Here is a 23,044-nt window from a genome sequence, read left to right as displayed (position 1 = left end):
TGTGAGGCAAATTGTGATTTGTGATATTGGGCTTTATAAATAAAATTGATTGATTGATTGATTGATATATTGCATTCAAACGGATAACACACTGTAGTGCCTCACTGCAATGTGTATTGCATCAACGGTAGCCTCTATGTACCAAAAAGCTATGATAACAGTGAGGAAACCATGTCATCCGATACTTCATGGAATATTCATTCAGGCCCCTACACAGACACACGCGACGCGAGTTGACAAACCCCCTCCTCGCCATGCTGGCTGTGTTTACAACGTAGGACTGTTGGGGGCGGGTGTAAATCGAAACAAACAAATCACTCACGTCAACTAACAAGTGGCTTAACCTCACACACATCATCCTTTTCCTTGCATCACTACGCCGCTAACAGTGGCTAACAGCTGTTAGTGGTGCTGGCCGCTAACTGCGCTGCTGTGATTGCGTTACCTTTCTCCTTCAGCAGCTCTTTCCACCTGGGAAAGGCTTCCCTGATGTTGACCCACGTTTTTTGAATTCGCCGGTCACGTTGCCTTTTTGATTCCCTTTTGCGCTTTCTTGGCGACAAGGATTCCATCTCCCGTGATGCTGTATATGCATGATCCTGCATTATGTTCAAAGAGTGGGACTTTGTTATGCTCTCAACGAAAATGCCGAAGGCGGGGCTGTATGTCCCTTTGCTGGCGACTGTATTCTCAAGATGGCGAAACTATATGGAACCTCCCAGACGACTTACCCACACAATGTACAAACAAATCCGAAATTCTCCTTTTACGAGAATAAGTCAGATTATTGGTGGAGGTAATAATACACCAATGATGACATATTTATTAGACTTGCACCGATTTATCGGCAGTGCCCGGAATCAGGCTGGTTTTTACGTGATCGGCCATGACCTGCGACCGGCCTATCAGTCTAAAATATGCCAATTTAAAACGCCGGTCAAATTCCCGGCACGTCGCATGATTGACATCGTGTAACATCAGCAGTGCACACACACGCACATGAGCAACTCACGGCTTGGGAGATGTGAGGAAGTGAAACATGGGCTGCTTCTCACCTTAATCATTCACGCGCACACACATCAAAAGAGAGAAGGAGAAAGTTGTTAATTGTCTGTGTTAAACTTAACTGCGGAGCTCTCACTGCTGCACTGTGCCGCTTGAAACTGACGAGGCGCGTGTCCGCGTGCCAAAGATGCGCGTGTCTGCGCACTTCCTGGCGGCGCTTCCTGAAGACCTGTGTGACTTTTCCACAGGAGATATTTTTGTCTATTCAAGAAATTACCCACAAATGCTATACACCAAGAATTATTATTTTATTTATCCTTGTTTTTATTTATGTACAACGGAGTATTAGGGCCACATTGAAGAAAAAAAAGTCGGTGCCGGTTCCGAACCTAATTAAGTAGGCTACTTACAATGGCATGAAAGACAATCTGATATTCTGTTTGTTGTTGGTTATTTCCTTAAAAACTATGACTTTATTCTCGTAATATTAGGACTTTAATCTCGTTAAATTACGACTTTATTCTTGTAATATTAGGACTTTTTCTCAGTTATGACTTTATTCTCGAAATATTACGACTTTAATCTCATAATATTTTGACTTTATTCTCGTAATATTATGACTTTTTCTCAGTTATGACTTTATTCTCGAAATTTTACGACTTTAATTTCATAATATTTCGACTTTCTCGTAATATGACTTTTTCTCAGTTATGACTTTATTCTCGAAATATTTCGACTTTATTCTCGAAATCTCCGATTTTTTTTTTCTTTCTTCAATGTGGCCCTAATACTCCGTCGTATTTATGCCTTTTTTACTCATTTATTTTAATACTGTACCTGAAGTTTGAGCAAAAAGGAAAATGTTTCTTAACAGGTTAAGAAACATGTCACTGTTTTTGTTAGTTTGTTTGAGATGATTATTGAAAGACTGGTTGTATCTTGGTTAAAATGTTCTAATAATGCAAAGATAGAAAATATTGCAACATCTTGTGTGCTGTAAACTGGTTTGAATCAGCCAAAATCGGAATCTGCCATCCAAACAATCTGCAAATCAGAAATCGGTATCGGCCCAAAAAATTGTAATCGGTGCAAGTCTAATATTTATGAATGCAGACATTGATTTTTGCCAATGAACAACTGAAAACAATGTCCCTTTAAGTGGCTATTAAAGCAACACAATGGAGGATTACGCTTTTTACCTCACGGGGTCCCCCTACAGACGATAAATGGTATTGTCTGTTACAACTGTCACAAAAATCTTAATGCTCGTGCATTTGTTGACAAGCCAACGATACCGGTGAACTTCCTGAAGCTGGATGTGTAATGCGCGATCATCATGTCTTCTGAACAGGTAAAGTAGCCTTATAGCATTTTGTACATACATGATTAGGCCGATTGCTTTATTTATTTATTCATTTTCGAAACTCAGAAATGAGTTGCTCTCTGCATGTCAGGGCTGACCTTCTTCATACTTTATCAATACATGTGATCAGCATGTAGAAAGCCATATTTCAATCTGCTCTGTCCACAGTCTCTCATTCACCGCTATTATGATTTACAATCACGGTCGACACAAGCGCATCGCGTTCGTGGTGCTAACAGCAAACTGTTAATGACAAACTAAAATGAAAGCTGTCTGTATGTAGGCTAACACTTTATGTACCTGAGGCAGCCGACCTGCAGACAGTGAGTCTCTTAAGTAGAGGGTAACAGCAGTAACAGCGCTAGGGATGCACCGATCCGATATCTGGATCGAATATCGGCCCCGATATCATCAAAATAGATGGATGGGGTATCTGAAAATGCAACCTATACCTGAGGCGATTCTTTCCCTTTAAATCTATTGCGACGCGAGCTACGTCATATGTCATGGAGTGAAGGAGAGAATCTGCTGTGTAGAGGTATTTCACACTATTTCAACTGCTGTTGATTGTTTATTTTTGTTAAGAATAAATAGTTCATCATTGCATTCATCTGTTTCATTTTATCTTAGGAAAGAACTGTGTAGTCATCAATGCCTGATGACTCTAGTCTTTTCTGTTCTACATGTAAAGGTATAGCTTTTTAGGTCAACCATGGTATCGGATTGGTTTCGGGTATCGGCTGATACTCAAAGCCACAGCAATGGGATCGGTATCGAAACTGAAAAAGCTGGATCGGTGCATCTCTAAACAGCGCCAGGTCACCATCAGTCGGGCATCCCTCCTCCTCTTTCAGCTCTCAGCAGCGCGTGAAAGCCGGGCCAGTATTAATCCTTGTTCAAGCTCTTGTTTTATTGCTCCCCCGTTTTCTTTTCTTTGTCTCCTTGGACAACACCTTCCCCTTCTTCCTTTTCTTTGTCGCTTCAGCCATGACAACCACGTTTAACTTCGTTCACCTTGGTTCGGCTACGCTACTCTAAAGAGAGGAGGGGGATATGACGTATGCCGTGAAGCAGCCAAATTTTGTAGTCTTTTTTTGTGTCCGGGTTCCTACCCGAACCCTGAAACTGCATAGTGCCAATGCAGGTGAAACGGACGCTCTCAAGCAATGACAGAGGTGACATCCAACCTATTGTGAGTTGATGTACCATCACAAGGATCTTGGATATATATTTTGAGGGCTCAAAAACTCCATTGTGTTGCTTTAAGTTACAAGGGAGTACTTAAAGAAATGTGTTTTCAAAAGTAATGAGCATTGTGTAATTTGTTTCTTTTCCCTTTTTTTTTTTGAGTGATGACCCCAACACCTCTCACACCAAAATAATCTGGATTGATAAATAGTTCTACAGGTTAGGGCTGGGGCAATTCATCAACATAATCGACGTCATCACTTACAGAAATACATCGATATGCAAAAGGTGTGCCGGCATGTTGCACGCCTGCTGTGTTCATACAGACAACGTTGTTGCTGCTACTGCTATTCCAACTATTAAAAGCCAGTAGTCACTCATTTATGGAGCCGTGCAAGCCACTGCATGTCTGCAAGATGGAGACAGTGTGGCTTTGGCGACCTGTACCTGGTTAATGCATGGATTCTTCTGGAGAAGAAGCTGTAGCAAAAAAATCTCGCTCACATATTGGAAATGACTTCTCACAGTAGTACAACTGCTTTGCACAGACACTGGAAGCGAAAGCATCCCGGAGCCCTTTGTTTAGACGACAGCTGATGGCACTGTCCTGTTGACTTTTTGGATTATCAACACCCAGAAAATCTTTCTGTTAGTAGTCACTTAAACTTTCTGCTAATGTTACACCATGTGTGACCTAATGTTGTGATTTGGGCGTTTCATATTTTCTGTTCACTTTAACGGACATGCACAAGTACGAAAATGACTTAAACCAACAGTAGTCTGTAAATGGTTTCAGTTACTTTCATGTCACATGCTGATCCAAAATACATTTACCACTGATTATCTAAACTGCAATATCAACTATATTACTGATGAATTAAATCCATGTTATAAGGATTTTAAGTTCAAAGCCAAGTACTTAAGTTCTGATTTTCCAGTTCAGGGAAAGGACTATCATGATACATGGTGATTAAATTAATCTATGTGTCACAGTGGTTCTTTTGAATTTGATGTCCAGTATTTTTCTGATCAGACCCCTGGCAAATAGGGTCTGTTATCATTTTTTATTTTTTTTCACAGCAGTGATGTTAATCCTAAAATTGGCAATTTTTGTTATTTATTTAAGAAAAGATATTTCAATATAGTATTTAAATAAGTTTATGATATTTATTTTTAGGTAAATTGTTATATTTATTGAGTAATGAAAAAATAATACAACAAATTAGTCATTAGATTAATTGACTGATCAAAAAATATTCATCAGTTGCAGCCCTACTACAGGTAAAAGCAGCACTCAAGTTGAGGGGGGGATGGCACCCCCCTTGAAATAAAAACGGTCAAAATCATTATCCTTCTTAAACTGCCTTCCCCCCTTTCCATCCCTTGTGTCTTTTTTTGAATGAATGTGGTATTACTGCTATATCAACATTTAGTTTTACCTTTGGTTTTACGCATATCGAGTAAAATACTGTGGGCGAGGGCACACATGCAAAGATATTTTTATATCAAATCTCAGGGAACTGCGCCGTGGATGTTATGCCTGTGCCCTATAGAGAGTGCCTGAACAACGCATAGTGCGTCCAAATTCACACCTGTTCTTCTCTATGGATTTTCTCCACAACCGTGCGTCGTAGCTCAAGCACTTGTCGGTAAGTCCAATGTTTTCACAGCGAAAAAAAGAAAAGAAAGTTACACTAAAATTATGTATAACAAAGCTTTCATACAGCTTTGCACACACATCACTCTTGGATGGATTACTCACGAATGCAGGCTCGCACAGAAATGCCACACATATCACATGAAAGCGCAGGACCAGAGCTTTCCAATGATACCACACACGTGCTGTCATCCCATCATGCTATAAATACAGATCAATTGTCTACAAAATAAAAACCTGACGAATTTCTTTGCAATCCATTATACAGATGTTGTTATCAGTCACTTTATATAGTGAGGAATAATATTATTACTATTTTCCTATTATCTTAGATGTAAGTATTGTATGTTTCTTTCAGATAAAACACATTTTTGAGTCAATGGAATTTCTTGCAATAATGAAAAAATACTGGCTATCATGTCCGCCTGGCACAAACCACATGTTTTTGACAACTGTGAAGTGACAGAATGTCCCAGCATCATGGTTCTCATATTACCAGATTCCAGAAAGTCTCTCCTCTTCATATATGGCAGAATATGTCAACTTCCAACTTGCTATGGTGAGATACATGTAAAAATGTAAGAATTTAGTTACACAGATGTATAAATTCATATAAAAATTAATATAAAATACAGGCGCATAGGAGGACATGTGGTGATGGCAAATCTGGGTAGCCCAGATTGTCCTGAAAAAAACAAGATAGAGCATGTGTATGTAGCCTTTATAATGACTGTGATATGAGCTTAAAAGTAAAGGTAGGAAAAATACCCCAAAAAGGCCTAGGGCCCAAAGGGTTAAACAGTGATATTAAAGGAAGGTGAGAAATTATTTTCAGCCCCAAAACTATTTTATCTTCAGTGGGGTTTTTTTAATCCACACTTGAATGTTGGGCATTTTCAGGAAAATATGTAGTTTTCTTAAAAATCAACTGGAAGAGTAATGTCATGTGCTTGCATAAGATTTCTGCTCAGTCATTCTAACAAAACCTGTTTTCTTCACATAGAGGATAACTATGGCCAGCAAGCAAGGGCAAGAAATATTGAGAACAAAAAGTATGACTATGAAAATCTCTGGAAACTTTTATGAGATAGGGGAGAGTGGGGTAGGCAGCCATAGAATTGGTCCTATGCATTTTGTATTATTTGTATTTTTATATTTTAAGTTTCAATTTGCACTCCATGCCCTGAAGGTGGGAATTTTAACCTCCAATATTTGTATTTGTATCAATAAAGATCAACATTTATCCCAATTTCTTTTTCATTTTTTTCAATTTATATGATTTAATTAATCACAATTAAAAATTAACCCTTAGATACCAGTTTTGATCATATACCACTAACTGCTTTTTTGAAAAATACACTATAATTCAATATTCTAAAAGCAAAATTGACTTTGATTATTATTAGTATCATCGATTGACCCAAGTAGAAGAAGAAGAAATGATTTTGCACTTGTCCTGTGCATTTGACCCTAACTATGTAAGAGCAGTGATGCTATGGCAGACCCTCTGCGCTGTCATCAGCACAAATTATGTCCCCATGTGATAAAATCCACCATCCTCCCTGATTTTTTTTTTTTTTTTTTTTACAACTTGAGTACTGGGTAACAGGGATGCTAAAGCTAAATAAGTACTAATGTCACTTGAGGATATCAGCAGCTAAGGGTGAAAGGGTTAAAGTCCCATTGAAACGGAAATTAGTCGTTGTCTTCTGTACTGTGACATATTTCCCAGTAAGACTGAATATTTGTGCTGCGTACAGTTACAAGAGGGATTTAAATCTTTGCAAAATTCTTTGCCTTTGATTGGACTGCTAAAAATTGGGTGGGTTTAGAGTTCAGTGAAATGCAGAGCTACAGTGGACTGTTGGCTCCACACCTCCCTCAACTGGGGCACGTTAAATCTGAAAATGGTGCACACTACAGTTACTGGGTTGACAAACATCTTTCCTTGAAACAGTGTAAAATGGTGGGTTTTGAGATATGTTTTCTCTTGTTTGGTGGGTGTGTCAAAGGTGTTACCAAATCATCAGTAAATAAATCCAGCTGTATTACAATACAGTCCACTTGTATAACACTTAAGGGAGTTTTAACACACCACCATTTGTCGTTTAAAGGTTGAATGAGGGATAGATGAATGAATGAATCTGACACATTGTTTTGGACATGACGACAAAGGTTTTGCCCCCTGATATCCAAACACACATCGCTTCCTGTCTCTCTCCACATTGCTCTGTTAGTTACAACCCATAAACAGTGAAGCGTGATTTGTGGCTAGGTAGTTGCCAAAAGACTGATTTGATTGGATGAACTTGTAAATGCCTCTGAGTCCATGACAGTCATTAAATATTTAGAACCGTTTCACAGGAAGAGGAAAGATGGGGATTTTGATGTTAATACTATGGTACTGATTTTTTTAAAAAAAACTATATTTAGCATATAACAAAAAAATAAATAAACAGGTAACATAGGGATACAAGGTTAAAACTGGGAAAATGTATTTTTCATTTTGCTGGCTCTCAAAGAGAGCTTAGCCTGTTTCAGCCCAGTCTTCAGTAAGTTAAATATCATCAAGAGATGTTTTTTTAGGGCTGTAGTGTCCTGGTCGATTAGTCGATTATTTGGTCACTATGCTCTCGTCCGACCAAATTCTCATTGGTCGAATAATCGCCTTGTTACTTTCATAAGGAGAAAAGTGCTACATCAACAGCTTTCCAGGATTAATCCATTATTTCCTGTGGCGGGGGGACAGGCTAAGTTACCTGTGAAAATGGGGCTGTTTTCAAAACACCCCCATTGTTGACAGAAAGTTGAACTCGCTCACCCTCAGCTCAGCATCGTGGTGACGCAGACCTCCTGTCAGTTTCTGTAAGCTGAAACCATTTCCCTCAGTGGAAACAAAGCTTGTATTTACTTGTATTTCACAGATAAGAAACAATAAATTGTGAATACAGTTAAGCCTCCACTAAAATAGCATTTTAAGTCGTGTGTGATCTATCCTTAAGGGATTTATACTTAGGGATTTATCCTGGCTTCAAATGAGCAGAGGAAATCTCTGCTCGTCGCTAGGCTAATGTATATCATGTAAAATGCCATAGGCTGCCGCTAAAAATGTTAGCATGTTGTATTTGCTTGGAAAACGTGTTTAGTATAAGACAGTTGTTTTGTCGGTGAATGTTGTGAGTTGTAATGGAGCCAAATTATGTACCGTTACCTTTGTTACATGTTGCTGTTATCCCTGGTTTTACATGAGAAGAGGAAAAGATTATACAGTGTAAAATGCCATAGACTTGTGCTAATAACGTTAGCATGTTGTATTGGTGGGGGAAATGTGTCCAGATAAAGACAAGTGTTTGTCAGTTCTGCGATTTATAGTGAAGCCAATTTGCGTACTTGTGTTTGAAATTGTCTCTATTAAGCCATATTTAATGTGTGTTTTGAATCAACTATATAAATAAAGTTTGATTTGAACTAACCTTTACAGCACTTAACACAAGTCCTCCACCACCGACTAGTGTTTTGGAGGTGTAACTGCAGAGTGACACAGACACACCACCGCAGAAGTAAAAACAACGTGCAGATTTGTTTTTACCACGACTAATCGATTAGTTGAAGATTATGTGCGACTTTAGTTGACCAAGATTTTCTTTGGTTGACTACAGCCCTAGTTTTATTGACTATGTTTTTGTGTCCTTGCCATCGTAATTGCATGTACTGTTGTGTTTTTGCAGTGGGCATTCCAACAATTAAGTGGTGTGGAGCAGAAGGTGACTACAATGTGATGGTGATGGAGCTGCTGGGGCCCAGCCTGGAGGATCTCTTCAACTTTTGCTCCCGCAAGTTCAGCTTGAAGACAGTCCTGCTGCTCGCTGATCAGATGGTGAGACTGCCTACTCAATTTAAACACACACACACTCACTCACTCACTCACTCACTCACTCACTCACTCACACACACACACACACACACACACACACACACACACACACACCTGACCAATGCAGGCATCCTGCACCCTCCTTTCATATTGTATCACACTTTCTAGCACTAATCCAGAAGGGAAATAAGAGCTGAAAGGGCATCAGTGGTTATATAGGCACATATTGTCTCATTGAGACATATGTGCAGCTCACTTGCTACTAGAATTTTTAGACATTTCTTTTTTCTGTTACATCACTTTTGCAAAGAAAATTGCTGGGATCAATGTGTATGAATTGGAGGAGATTGAAGCCTTTTTTCGTTATTAAGATTTTCCCACAGGAAGTAAATCCTAGAACATATTTCAGGGAGTAGCTCCCCAAGAGATCACTGCAGGGACAAAACATACTTTTTTTGTTGTCTAAATAATAAGTGGACGGCACTTATGTAGTGCTTTTCTACCTTAATGGACAAAGTGCTGTTCAGTTGGCCTCTCATTCATGCACATCAATGGGGACTGAATTGTCATGCAAGGCACTGGCCTGCCCATCATGAGCAACTTGGGATTGATTGTCTTGCTTCAACATGTGGACAGGAGGAGCCAGGGATATATACCAGCCCTGTTATTAGTGAATGGCCTGCTCTACCTCCTGAGCCACAGCCACCCCAAAACTTTGAACACTGTGAAAACAAAAGAATTGAAATGTTAATCATTACGAAAACATAATGAAGTGAAAAAATGTTGTAGAATAGCTTGAAAATAAGCATTTAATGACACTTAAAGGGATAGTGCATCCAAAAATGAAAATTCAGCCATCATCTACTCACCCATATGCCGATGGAGGCTCAGGTCAAGGACATAAAAAGTTGTTTGGAAAAACGTCATTTGAACTCTTTGAACTGTTTTTAGCCTCATTGTAGCCTGTAGCTCTAACTGAACAGAGTTCAGATGACGTTTTTCCAAACAACTTTTTATGTCGGGGCTACAGGACACTTGGATCACTACGGACGAGCAGTATGGAGATATTTTGTGGTTTCAATTATGTGTTTTTGGACGTTTGAATCTGGGGCGCCGTAAGCCTCCATTAGGTGGAGTTGTGTTGCTAACCCCTCTCCCCTTGCATCTCCGCAAGTGTTGTGAGGACTCTAAAACTTCACCTGAGCCTCCATCGGCATATGGGCGAGTAGATAATGGCTGAATTTTCATTTTTGGGTGCACTATCCCTTTAATAGGCTCTAGTCCACATCACGGTCATCGAATTTAGTCAGCAAACTCGCAAAATTTGCCCTTTTCGTCTCTCAAAATGTGACATGATTGTGGTGTACAGAGGGAGCTATTGGACAAAAGTGAGTGTGGGGTTGTCAAACTGGTGGTCAGCTTTTAAGCCAGTGCTTGCTAAATGTCTTCTCATTAACATGGTGTAGTGACCAAATTTTTTTCGTTCTTCTCTTCAGATCAGTCGCATTGAGTACATTCACTCCAAGAACTTCATCCACAGAGATGTGAAGCCTGATAACTTCCTGATGGGACTGGGTAAAAAGGGCAACCTGGTCTACATTATCGACTTTGGCCTGGCTAAAAAATATCGTGATGCACGCACACACCAGCACATCCCCTACCGCGAGAACAAGAACCTGACTGGCACTGCACGCTACGCCTCAATCAACACACATCTGGGGATTGGTAAAATAGAAAAAAATAGATAAAAATCTCACACCTAATAACCCTGTCTGACATATCACATTGCTGCATTTCTTAGACTGTGAATTTAGTTGTATTTTCTACATTAGTGCAGTAGGGACACTTTTTTCTTCTCTTGATCTTTCTGCTTGTCTGTTGTCTCCCTTGACAGAGCAATCAAGGCGCGATGACCTGGAGTCCTTGGGGTACGTTCTAATGTATTTTAATCTGGGCTCGTTGCCTTGGCAAGGCCTCAAGGCTGCGACCAAGAGGCAGAAGTATGAACGAATCAGTGAGAAGAAAATGTCCACCCCCATTGAGGTGCTTTGCAAGGGATACCCCTGTGAGTTTCAGCTTATTTTGGGCTTTTTTAATTTTTAAATGATTGTAAAATGTTTTCATAATTCTGTATTTACCAATAATAAACAGGAACAGTCAGTGACTCCCATCACCTGAGAAATACTTTCTCTATCTTTGTCACAGCTGAGTTTGCAACCTACCTGAATTTTTGTCGCTCCCTGCGCTTCGATGACAAGCCAGACTACTCCTACCTCCGGCAGCTCTTCAGGAACCTGTTCCACAGACAGGGCTTCTCTTATGACTATGTATTTGACTGGAACATGCTCAAGTTTGTGAGTACCGATCATAATGTCTAAACTGTATGGGGTAAAAACATCAGCAACAGTACATACTTAAAACGTTAAGTGTTTGTAGTAGGGCTGACCTTCGACTCCAGTTTTGGACATTCGAAGCTTTGGAGCTCAGAACGGATTTAATTCGAAGCATTCGACGATGGGGGGACGACGACGACTCCGCGGAGGTCCGCACGGACTAAAGCGGACGTCCGCAAGCCCTGTGCGCGCAAAGCTCAGATTTTACGACCGCGCGGACTCCGCTCCGCGCACCAGTGTCACTCAAAAGACTGCTCGGCATGTATTTTTCACATCGCCATGAGAGAAACGCACAAGAACTGGGGGTAATGTAGTGTTTCACGGACATTTTTACAGGAAACTACAACGCGGAAGTGCCCTCGACTATGGAAGCCCGAATGACTGCAGACATTCCTCGCAGAGTCCACTCCGCTTATAGTGCGCCCGAGTCTGTGAGCACCTTAAATTAAAACCCTTGGCGCACACTGCAGCACAATCAAACAGATGCGCAACTCAGAGCATCAGAAGTGTCTCTGACACCAGACTCAGAGCGGCTCTGAGTGCGCTCGTTGGGTTAGTGTTGCGTTTAAGGCCTCCCCCAAAAAAACGGAAAAAAAAGCGCTGAAGCTTCGAAAAAAAAATTTTCACAATCGAATCCCGTGCCATCGAACGAAGCTTCAAATTTTTTGGGTCAGCCCTAGTTTGTAGATACCTGCCGTCATTCTTGGGGAGACATTTGTGCTGATACCTTGGTATTTCAATTCAGGAGAAAACAAAACTGATATTTTTGGATTGAAGTATAAGGAATGATTTACCTCATGCTTTTGCATTTGATAATTGAAATGTGTCATACTCATATATATATGTCATACCAATCTTTGTCGTGCTTGAAAAGCCTTTGAAACAACATTTAAGCGTGTTTTTGTACCTGCAGGGCTCCAGACCCTGAATCTTTAGTCCCATTTGGCAACCATTGAAAACCAATGTGTCATGCAAATATTATTAATATATGATTAAGAGAGCTGTTTGTTTCTAGCTCACAGTGAATAAATCATCATTAAAGGTGCAGTGGCAACAGTTAAGCTTTCTTCTAACATTAAACTGTTGACCAGAAGCTTCATGTTCACAACAAAAACATTAATGCTCCCAGCCCGAGACGAGCCAGGTGCTTCAAAATAAAAGCAGTGCTTTGATTTATTTAATTTTAATAATACTTTATGTAACTTTAATATAACAGGACTTTATTCAACTTAATTATAAACATATTTCATTTACCTTTATTATTAAAGTACTTAAACTTTATTATGACAGTAGCTACTTTATTTAACTTTATTGTAACGGTAGATCGTTTAGTAATTTTGTATTTTATTAGTCTACAGTAGTTTAGAGGAGATTTCAAAATATTGACATATATATTGCATATCGCGATTTAGCCCAAAAAGTTTTGCAATATTTTTAATTCACATTGCCCAGCCCTAGGTGATCCCCTGACTTTTCCTCAAGTGCCAAGAACTGACATTTTTTCTTACTTTAACAACGACTGTTGGTAAAGATATCCATGTTGCCCAGAAGATGACTCCCTATGTTATTGGTCCCCTGACTTTTCCTATGAAATAGCCATTGAGACCAAAACTGTCGAGCATTTTAACATAGGGATCTGTGGGGACTGACTTGCTTCTGGAGCCAGCCTCAAGTGGTCATTCAAAGAACTGCAATTTTTTGCACTTGTGTGTTTGCTGAGGCTGTTGCTTGAACATAACCATCAGCCCCAGCTGTACTTAATGCCCAGTAGCAAATGTTAGCATGCTAACATGATAAACTTTGACTGTGAACATGGTAAACATTACACGTGCTTAACATCAGCATGTTAGTGTTGTCCCTGTGAGCATGTTAGCATGCTAATGTAAACAGTTATCTCGGAGTACACTCCCAGAGTTAGTGTAGCTGTAGACTCTTTGTCCAGTATTTTTTTTGTTGATTCTTTGTTATTGTTGTACGCAGGGAGCCAATCGTGCAGCAGAGGAAGCAGAGAGAGAGCGCCGGGACCGGGAGGACAGGCTGAGGCATGGCAGAAACCCAGGGCCCAGGGGAATACCTGCTGCATCAGGAAGACCACGAGGAACCCAAGACGGAGCTCCTCCTACCCCGTTAACACCAACCTCTCACACAGGTCAGTTCATCCCAGGCCCTTTGGATTTTACACCTGTCAGTAAGTGTAGCATGGTCCTTATACAAACACTGTAAAACCCATCAGTGTACTGTGAAATGCTGAATGATCTTAAGATTTCAAGGCTAGAATTAAGTGGTTTAATTGCTTTGTTCAGACTGACAGCAGTAACACAGTGGAAATGAGTTATAAGGTGTTTCATGATGGCAGTAATAAGACCTGTGAGGCACCACATATTTCCTGATTTACAGTTGTCATTTCATATGTGTATTTAGATAATATAATTAATATGAATACAAAGTTGACAGCAATAATGCAGTTTACCTTATTTTGTTTCTTGAAAGGAAAAAACAGTAAGATGTGAAAAAATGTTTACCTATCATTGCACAAACTTAAGTAGTGAATCAAAAACAAGGCGTGTTTTGATGGAAAATGATGTAAATAGGAAAATGTTTATGAATTCTATCATCATATCCAGTCCCTCCTGATGGTGGGCTTTGTTTTGGTCCCTGATCTCCAGCAAACACATCACCTCGACAGGTGTCTGGAATGGAGCGTGAACGAAAGGTCAGCATGCGACTGCACCGCGGCGCTCCTGTCAACGTGTCATCCTCAGATCTAACAGGGCGGCAGGACACTTCACGCATGTCCACCTCACAGGTATAAGATACCCCCAAAGACGCATATGCTTTGTTCTTATAGTGTTTCTCAACCCATTAGCATGAGCAGAAAATAGCAACTCTGTAGATAGTTCCACAGGCTAGGCTTGAAGTAGAGGCCCTCTTCTGAATATGCAGGAGGAAGCTGTGCTTAAAGCTTTATTGTAACCAGTAGCAGTTAGAATGACATTTTAAAGTTCATTAAACTTTGTCTTCTTGGAGGTCTGTATCTGTTACCTCATAAAATCATTAGACATTAGTCTCTGATTACTGGAGAGTTTTTGTCCACATAATGTGAAGAGCTTTGCACAGGACTCAGATCCAGAGCAGCAAAAGAAAGTCTCAGTAGTCATCTGGTACAGCACACCAGCCTGGTGTTTAATGTTAGAGAAAGGTGCTGTTATTCAGCCAGTTTTCTCCAGTTGTGTGGTTGGTGCAGGATGTGGGTTCTGACTTGACATATTGGGCCTTCTCTCTCCCTTCCCCCAACCTCAGAATAGTATTCCCTACGAGCATCACGCCAAGTAGACGCTCGCCACGTCCTTGTGTGACGGCGGCAACACTGGGTGAGTCCTGTCCCTAAAGCACCAGGGATGCATGGGTCCAAATTCCAGTTCTGCACTGGGCTGACTTGTGTTCAGTCTTGGTTCCAGCATTTTTCACTTCCAGCCTAGTGTCTTCCATTTTATCTGAACTGAATCTTCTAAATAGACAAGGGACACAAGACGAAAACATGGTGGGCATGAAATTAGATCAACAGCATTAACAGGTTCATGACAATAGACAAGTACTTGTAGCTGGAATCAGGGGTGAACATCTCATCAGATGCTCTGTGTTTCTAGTGAGCTGGACATCTGAATGAGACTTGGCTTGAGCAACCAGTTATTGATGTCATATTAAACCATCACAGCCATAAGGTAGTACATCCATTTAGCTGTTGATGACATCATAACTGCATTGTACCTGCCTAAGTCACATTGTCAGTCACCAACTATTTTCTTAGCAGGAGGGGGAAGTCCTCTGAGAACTGGAGTGGATAATGCATCGCAGTGCATCATAGCTTAAGAATGTAACTCCCTTATTGACTCCTCAAGGATTATGCAACGCCCTTTTAATCAGTTCTGTGCCTGTGTCTTGTTGCTTGCACTGTTGGTGTGATGCCTAGATGGCAGGCCTACAGCTATAGCACACAGAAGGAATTTACCTACCTACACCCACCCCCCCAGCCGTGCTTGGTGCAGTCCAGTGTTATTTCACCTGCAGATTTCTGCCTCCCTGGTCGTTTACACTGAACACCTGCATGATATGAAGCTACTCATTTGCAAGTCAGCGTTTAGCTTTGTCATGGCTGTGGCTGAAAGCATGTTAAAAGGTGTTGGGGGTGGGGGTGGGGGGTTAAAAGAAAAACAAGTCTGTCTCAAATAAGTCAAATCAGTCCATGTTTCTTTTCAGTTGTTCAAAAAGACAATGAACAGACTGTTTCCTCAATGTGTCACATAGGATACATTCTTGCAGTTGCATGAGTTGTAGGTTTGACAAAGATACCCAGTTGATTTGTCTAACTGCTGAATCCCCATATAGGTATTTTCCACCACAGAAACATAATAACCCGTAACTTAAGGTATAGCAACAGCTGGTTGCACATGGTAAACACCACAACTAAAAAGGCAGTACATATGTTTATAGAAGCAATGAGTTTATTTCAGTATACAGACGATACTGTGATTCCAAATATTAGATGCATGTTCTGCTGCAGTGTTCTACATTTGTTTGTGTAGGTTATGTGAATCTCCAGGTTACTGGTTGTTGAGATCCTTTAGTGGAAAAGAGCTGAAATGAGCTTAAGCTGAATCAAAGAATGCATTTTAGACTCTGGATTCTAGATTAGTTTTAGTGTAGTTACTCTGCACAGGGATCCAGGGTTCTCCACACATTGATTTAAAGCTGGAAAGTTCATGAGGTGCACTGTTGTAATAAATATACTGTTCAGTTACTTATTGCATCAAACTCTGGGAGCCAAAGCGTACTCTGGGCACAGACGGAGCAGCAGAATGTCAGGAACAGTGAAAGCGAAACTTGACCTTTGATTGTGCTGGGTCTAAACGTTTGTTGCTCAAAACACCACAAACTTCTGCTAGAGGGGAAAAATTAACTTGTGAATAATTCTGCCTGTGTTGCATTCATGGACCCGCATAATCCTTAGAATTTAGGGAGGGGACACAGAAAGAAAGTCAAATAAGCAAACCCCCTCTCCCCCATTGCCATCTACTGCCACACATAGATTCTTTTTTTCTTTTTTTGTTAAACTTTTTTTATTGGCAGGAATAAATGTACAGATAAATACATACATAGATTTGTTTCAGAGTATTCCTCCATTTTTTGATTTTGATCCCACCCACCCAATCCCCACCCACTGCCGATGCAAAAATAAATAACTAAAATAAAAATTAAATTCCCTAAATACATGTGCACCATGCACACATTTAAATACATTTAATGTACCTGCATGTACATGTAAGTACAGCCCTTTTACATACACAGGTAGGCCTACATATTTTTGAGACACAGCACCCAAGTAGAATTAAGCTTACGCTTACACACAAAAAATAAATAAAAAAATATATATATACATACACATATATATGTGTGTGTGTGTGTGTGTGTGTATGTATACACATACATACATACATATATATACACACACATACCTACATATACATGCATGTACACATACATACATACATACATACATATGTATATACACACAGGCTACATATACATATACATACAAATGGCCTTATGGAAGGACAACTAATTGATCAAAATAAGATAAGAGAGGCTGCCATGTAGAATAGAATTTCTGGGCCGACCCTCGAATGACAAATTTGATTTTTTCTAGTTTAAGAAATGTCATCAGGTCCTCCAACAGTGATGAGGATGAAGGAGGGGCAGAGGACTTCCAAAGTAATAATATCCTTCTGCGAGCAAGGAGGGAGCTAAATGAAATAATGTTTAATTGTTTTGATGTAAAATTATTACTCGTATCAGGAACTCCAAAGATAGCGGTTTCTGCACCCGGCTGAACCTCCACCCCAATAATCTCAGAGATCATTTTAAAATAAAAGGACCAGAAATTTAACAATGCAGGGCATGACCAGAACATATGGGTTAGATCAGCTGGAGATTGCACACATCAATCACATTTATCATTTATTTCAGTATAAAATTTTGACAGTTTAACTTTACAAAGATGCATGCGATGCAGTAGTTTAAACTGGATTAAATTTAGACGAGCACAGGAGGAAGAGGAGTTAACACGAGTGGTAGCCCTCTCCCACCAGCCATCATCGAACTCCTTACCCAGCTCTTTCTCCCATGCGCCCTTAATATTGTTAAGTGTATGGTCCTTAAAAGAAAGAATACTATTGTATAACCAGGAGATAAGTCCTCTAGGCATGGGAGGAGTTTCAAGGAGTGTGTCTATACCGGATTTGGGTGGTAGTGATGGAAACAAAGGATTGAGTTTTTAAAAATTGACGAATTTGAAAGTATCGAAACATGTTTGAACTAGACAGGTTAAATTTCACAGATAAAGTTTGAGAACTTGCAAAGGTATCATCAATATAAAAGTCTTTGAAATATTTTAGTCCCCCTCTGTTCCACTGCCCAAAGACATTATCCAACTTTGGTGGTGTCAAGGGAGCGCAAACTAGAGCTCGAAGGGAGGACGAACACGAGTCAGCCTCCATACGACAATACGACACCAGTTTATATCCGGATGTTGTAACCAAATAATTATCTTCTGAATATTTGCTGCCCAATAATAAAACATAAAATTTGGAAGAGCTAAGCCCCCTTTTGGCCTACTTCTCTGAAGAAGAAACTTATTGATACGTGGAACCCGGCTCCTCCATATAAAGGATGAAATCAGGCTATCTACCGACTGAAAAAAGGATTTGTGAAGAAAAAGAGGTAAACACATAAAAAGATAAAGAAATCGGGGCAAAATATTCATTTTTATACACTGAACTCTACCGGCTAAAGATAAAGGGATGACTTTCCATCTCTGGAGATCTGATCTCACCTTTTCCACCAGAGCTGCAAAGTTCTCTTTATGTAGGGATTTGATAGAGCGAGTGATTCTTATGCCAAGGTATTTGAAACCGGTTTTGGAAAGATGAAAATGAAGTTCTCCTTGGTTTATCGTTAAGGCCGAGTTGTTAAGTGTAAAGCATTCACTTTTTGTAAAGTTTAATTTATATCCAGAGAAAGCACTAAATTTTCCTAAAATATCCAGTATTTCTGGTACGGAGATAACAGGGTCAGTGACATATAATAATAAGTTATCCGCATATAAGGACACCCGGTGTTCAACACCCCAACGACAAATGCCCATAATCAACTGGGATGCTTTCAGGGCTATGGATAGGGGTTCAATGGCTAAAACAAATAAAAACGGTGAAAGAGGGCAACCTTGACGAGTACCACGTGAAAGGGGAAAGTATGAAGAACGTAAATTATTAGTGCAGACGCAAGCCTGTGGGGAAGAATAAAGAAGATGGACCATTGCAATAAATTTTTCACCAAAACCAAATTTTTTCAAAACAGCAAATAAATATCCCCATTATACCCGATCGAAAGCTTTTTCCGCATCTAACGAAATAACTACTTCTGCAGAGTCAGATGAAGATGTAGAATGAATAATGTTGAGGAGCCGACGTATATTGGAAAAAGAATGACGACCTTTCATAAAACCAGTCTGGTCCTCTGAAATAATATCTATCAAACCAGTATCCAAACGGCATGCAAGCATTTTTCACACATAGATTCTAATTGTGTTGGAAACACTGGGATCTCTCCACAGCCAGTAATGGAGAGGATGAACAATAACAGTAACCAACTTACCTGTGACATGTCAGTGTTTTTTTCAGATGAAAATATTCCAAACCTACCCTTAGGTTATTTTCCCCTCAGCCTTGGTTTTGTTATTTTACACACTAGATGACTTTAGTGTAGTTTGGATTAGTTGTAACCAGGTGTGGGCATTATAAAATCCATGAATAGTGCTACCTATATTAACGTGTTTGTGATTGTCTGCATTGAATGGCTTAGTGAATCACCCAGTCTAATAGAAAGTAGCAATTGTTTGTAAAAACCTCTGTTTTTACTGCTGTTCTGCAGTATGAGCGGTTACCCCATTACTGGCTGTCACCTCAGGCCAGAGATCTACCTGCTTTTTACTTGCTTTTTAACTATGGTGGGCGATAAATCAATATACTCGATGTATATGGGATAAATAAAGTGACTATATCGTGAACATGGAGTATAAATGGTCACCTCGTTTTTTTTAAGCCACCAGCATGAGACTTGATTCAGCGTTTCATTTCTCTCGCTCTCTCCTGTAGCTCTCTCCCACCCACCCACAGACACACACACACACACACACACACACACACACACACACACACACACACACATAAAGAGAGACTCACAAGCATGATACATAACACACTCCTCCACCCATCCAGATCAGTTACTCCTGAGGGATAGTGTGTGAGCAGGCAATAAGTGTTTCTCATCTGCAGGGTTCCATACTGCTACTATTCAGTCCCATTTTGCAACCATATTCGATGGCGTCACAGTAACAGTTAAACTTGATGAGATTAACAATAGCATGAGCAGAGGAAGTGTGTCTTAGTACCTGCAGGGTGCCAGACTGCGACTGTTAAGTCACGTTTTGCAACCATGGAACACCAGTGTGACTTACAAATACTATTAATATATGAAGTGGTGAGCTGTTAGTTTGTTCCCAGTGCACAGGGCTTACCGCTAACAGCTAACTTTCGACCGGGAGATTCAAGTTGACAGCAAAAACATCAACACCTCCGGCCCGAGACGAGCCGGGTGCTTAAGTATAAAAGCATCAGAGGTTCAGCTTGGATTTATTTAATCATAATAATACTTTATTTAACTTCATTATAACAGTATTTTTTGAAACTTTATTATGACAGTACTTTATTTAACTGCATTTTAACAGTGCTTGATTTAACTTTATTATAACAGTTTTTTATTTAACTTTATTATAACTATTTTATTTAACTTTATTATGACAGTGGCTGCTTAACTTAAGTCCACAGTACTTTAGAGGAGATTTTAAAGTATCACAATATTTATTGTGTTTTGCAAGATAGCCTAAAAATACTGCAATATTGTTTATAAGCCATATCACCCAGCTCTGCATTTGTGTAGACAACCGGTTGTGTCATAAGCATAATTGTTCACATACTCGTACGTCTCTTGTGACTGATAAACAAGCTTAGTGAAGCTCCAGGACTGCTACAGTTACCTCCATAATCTGGCAAGCTAACCACTGTTAGGACTGTGCCTCCTCCGCTTTTAAAAGGATATTTCAGATTTTTTTGAAGTGAAGTTGTATGGGGTACTTACCCTCATTATATTACACTGCTCAAAAAAATAAAGCAAACACTTAAACCACACACCCCAGATCTCGAAGATTAAAATATTTTAGATGAAAATCTTGATTGATTACATAGTGTAATTTGTTGAGAACAAAATAATGTAAGAACAATCCATGGAAACCAAAAACATTATCTCATTTAGGACTGGATTCAGAATCATACCCAGAATCAAAGTGGAAAAATCAGATCACAGGCTGATCCAACTTCTGTGAATTTCCTCAGGACAACTCATAATGTGGCTCAGTAATTTGTATGGCCTCCACGTGCCTGTATACATTCCCTACAACATCTGGGCATGCTCCTGATGAGACGACGGATGGTCCTCTGGGGGATCTCCTCAGACCTGGATCAGGGCATCAGTCAGCTCCTGGACAGTCTGTGGTGCGATGTGGCGGCGATGGATGCTACGATACATGATGTCCCAAAGGTGCTCGATTGGATTCAGGTCTGGGGAACGGGTGGGCCAGTCAATAGCATCAATGCCTTCATCATCCAGGAACTGCTGACACACTCCAGCAACATGAGGCCGGGCATTGTCATGCATCTGAAGGAACCCAGGGCCCACTGCACCAGCATACGGTCTGACAATGTGTCTGAGGATCTCATCCCGGTACCTGACAGCAGTCAGGGTACCTCTGGCTAGCACTTGGAGGTCTGTGTGGCCCTCCAAGGATATGCCTCCCCAGACCATCACTGACCCACCACCAAACCGGTCATGCTGGAGGATGTTCCAGGCAGCAGAACGTTCTCCATGGCATCTCCAGACTCTGTCTCATCTGTCACATGTGCTCAGTGTGAACCTGCTCTCATCTGTGAAGAGAACAGGGCGCCAGTGGCGAATCTGCCAATTTTGGTGTTCTCTTGCAAATGTCAACCAGGCTGCACGGAGCCGGGGTGTGAGCACAGGCCCCACTGGTGGATGTTGGGCCCTCATGCCATCCTCGTGGAGTCTGTTTCTGACAGTTTGGGCAGAAACATGCACACGAGTGGCTTGTTGGAGGTAATTTTGGAGGGCTCTGGCAGTGCTCCTCCTGTTCCTCCTTGCACAAAGAAGCCGATAGCGGTCCTGCCTGGTTGTTGCCCTCCTACGGCCCCCTCCACCTCTCCTGGTGTACTGGCCTGTCTCCTGGTATCTCTTCCATGCTCTTGACACTGTGCTGGGAGACACAGCAAACCTTCTGGCCACTGCGCATATGGATGTGCCATCCTGGAATAGCTGCACTACCTGAGCAACTTCTGTGGGCTGCAGATACCACCTCATGATTAGAGTTGTACAGATACCGATACCAGTATCGGAAATGCTTCCGATACTGCCCAAAATGCGGCATTGGGCATCAGCGAGTACAGCCTATGACCAATCCGATACCACGTAATGCCTCACGTCATTATGCATATGCACACTACAGGAAACAAAACGGAAACGGAGGGGAGTTTAAAAAGCATTCTACTAGGGCTGCACTAATATATCGTTTGAACATCGCCATCGCATTGTGCGCATGTGTGATAGTCACATCGCAGGACATGCAATGTTTTCTCTTTATTAGAACATGTAAACTTTTGTTTTGCTTCCGAAAAGCAGCTCTGAAGCTCCGCTCACCTCTCTGTCTCTCCCTCTCTCACAACAGCAGCCTCTCCCCCTCTCATGCACACGCTGCAGTCACACACTGAAAATGAGCGACATGCAAGAGGGAGAAACGGTAAAGGAGGATTTATGCCTGGTACACACGACACGACTTTTCTGCCCATTCTGAAAGTCACTATGTGACATTACACGATTGTGGAGTCGTTAAATCATGCCGTGACTTGGCCGACAGACATGACACACTACATGATGGTACACATCAATTATCCCCAGTCGTCTTTCATGACGTGTGTGATGTCATCGGGTTATTCTTGTCCCATTTTTATTAATTTTACTTTTATTTCAGTCACTGTGTCTGTTCATGTGCCAGCCGAAATGTTGTTGTAGTCACTTAAAAAGCGCCAGCAGATGGCAGGAGCTACATTTGAAGTAGTGCCCTGCACGGGCCTATTATCTCTGTCCGGGCCCGGCCCTGGCCCGAGGGGGTGGAGCCCCAGCCCGGCCCGGCCCGACAGGTTTTCAGAATTCTCATGCCCGAACCCGAAAAAAAGCCCAACTTTTTTTTGTTTTTTTTAAACCTCCCATAACAACATGTAGGCTGTTAATGTTGCAGACATCAAAATAGTTTAATTGGGTTTTCTAGCGTGGTATTATATATATTTCATTATATATTTATATATATATTTAATATATATATA

General features: G+C 40.7%; 1 protein-coding gene across 6 annotated transcripts in view; it reads left to right on the top strand.

Annotated features, from left to right (window-relative positions):
• The window catches only part of csnk1db (casein kinase 1, delta b), a 54,060-nt gene that overhangs the window by 24,726 nt on the left and 6,290 nt on the right, over window positions 1-23,044 (top strand). For 2 of the 6 annotated variants that reach the window (XM_050060298.1, XM_050060300.1), the window contains 6 exons: window positions 8,942-9,090; window positions 10,584-10,812; window positions 10,982-11,152; window positions 11,293-11,441; window positions 13,461-13,629; window positions 14,147-14,286. In XM_050060298.1, coding sequence (XP_049916255.1) covers window positions 8,942-9,090; window positions 10,584-10,812; window positions 10,982-11,152; window positions 11,293-11,441; window positions 13,461-13,629; window positions 14,147-14,286 — 1,007 coding nt within the window. Of the gene's footprint in view, window positions 1-8,941; window positions 9,091-10,583; window positions 10,813-10,981; window positions 11,153-11,292; window positions 11,442-13,460; window positions 13,630-14,104; window positions 14,287-14,780; window positions 14,852-23,044 lie in introns of those variants that run through there. The other 4 variants (XR_007570936.1, XM_050060299.1, XR_007570935.1 and 1 more) reach the window with 4 other exon arrangements.

This window comes from Epinephelus moara, chromosome 13 (assembly GCF_006386435.1).
Source record: "Epinephelus moara isolate mb chromosome 13, YSFRI_EMoa_1.0, whole genome shotgun sequence".
Taxonomy (NCBI): Eukaryota; Metazoa; Chordata; class Actinopteri; order Perciformes; family Serranidae; genus Epinephelus; species Epinephelus moara.
This window is presented reverse-complemented; position numbering and strand designations above follow the sequence as displayed.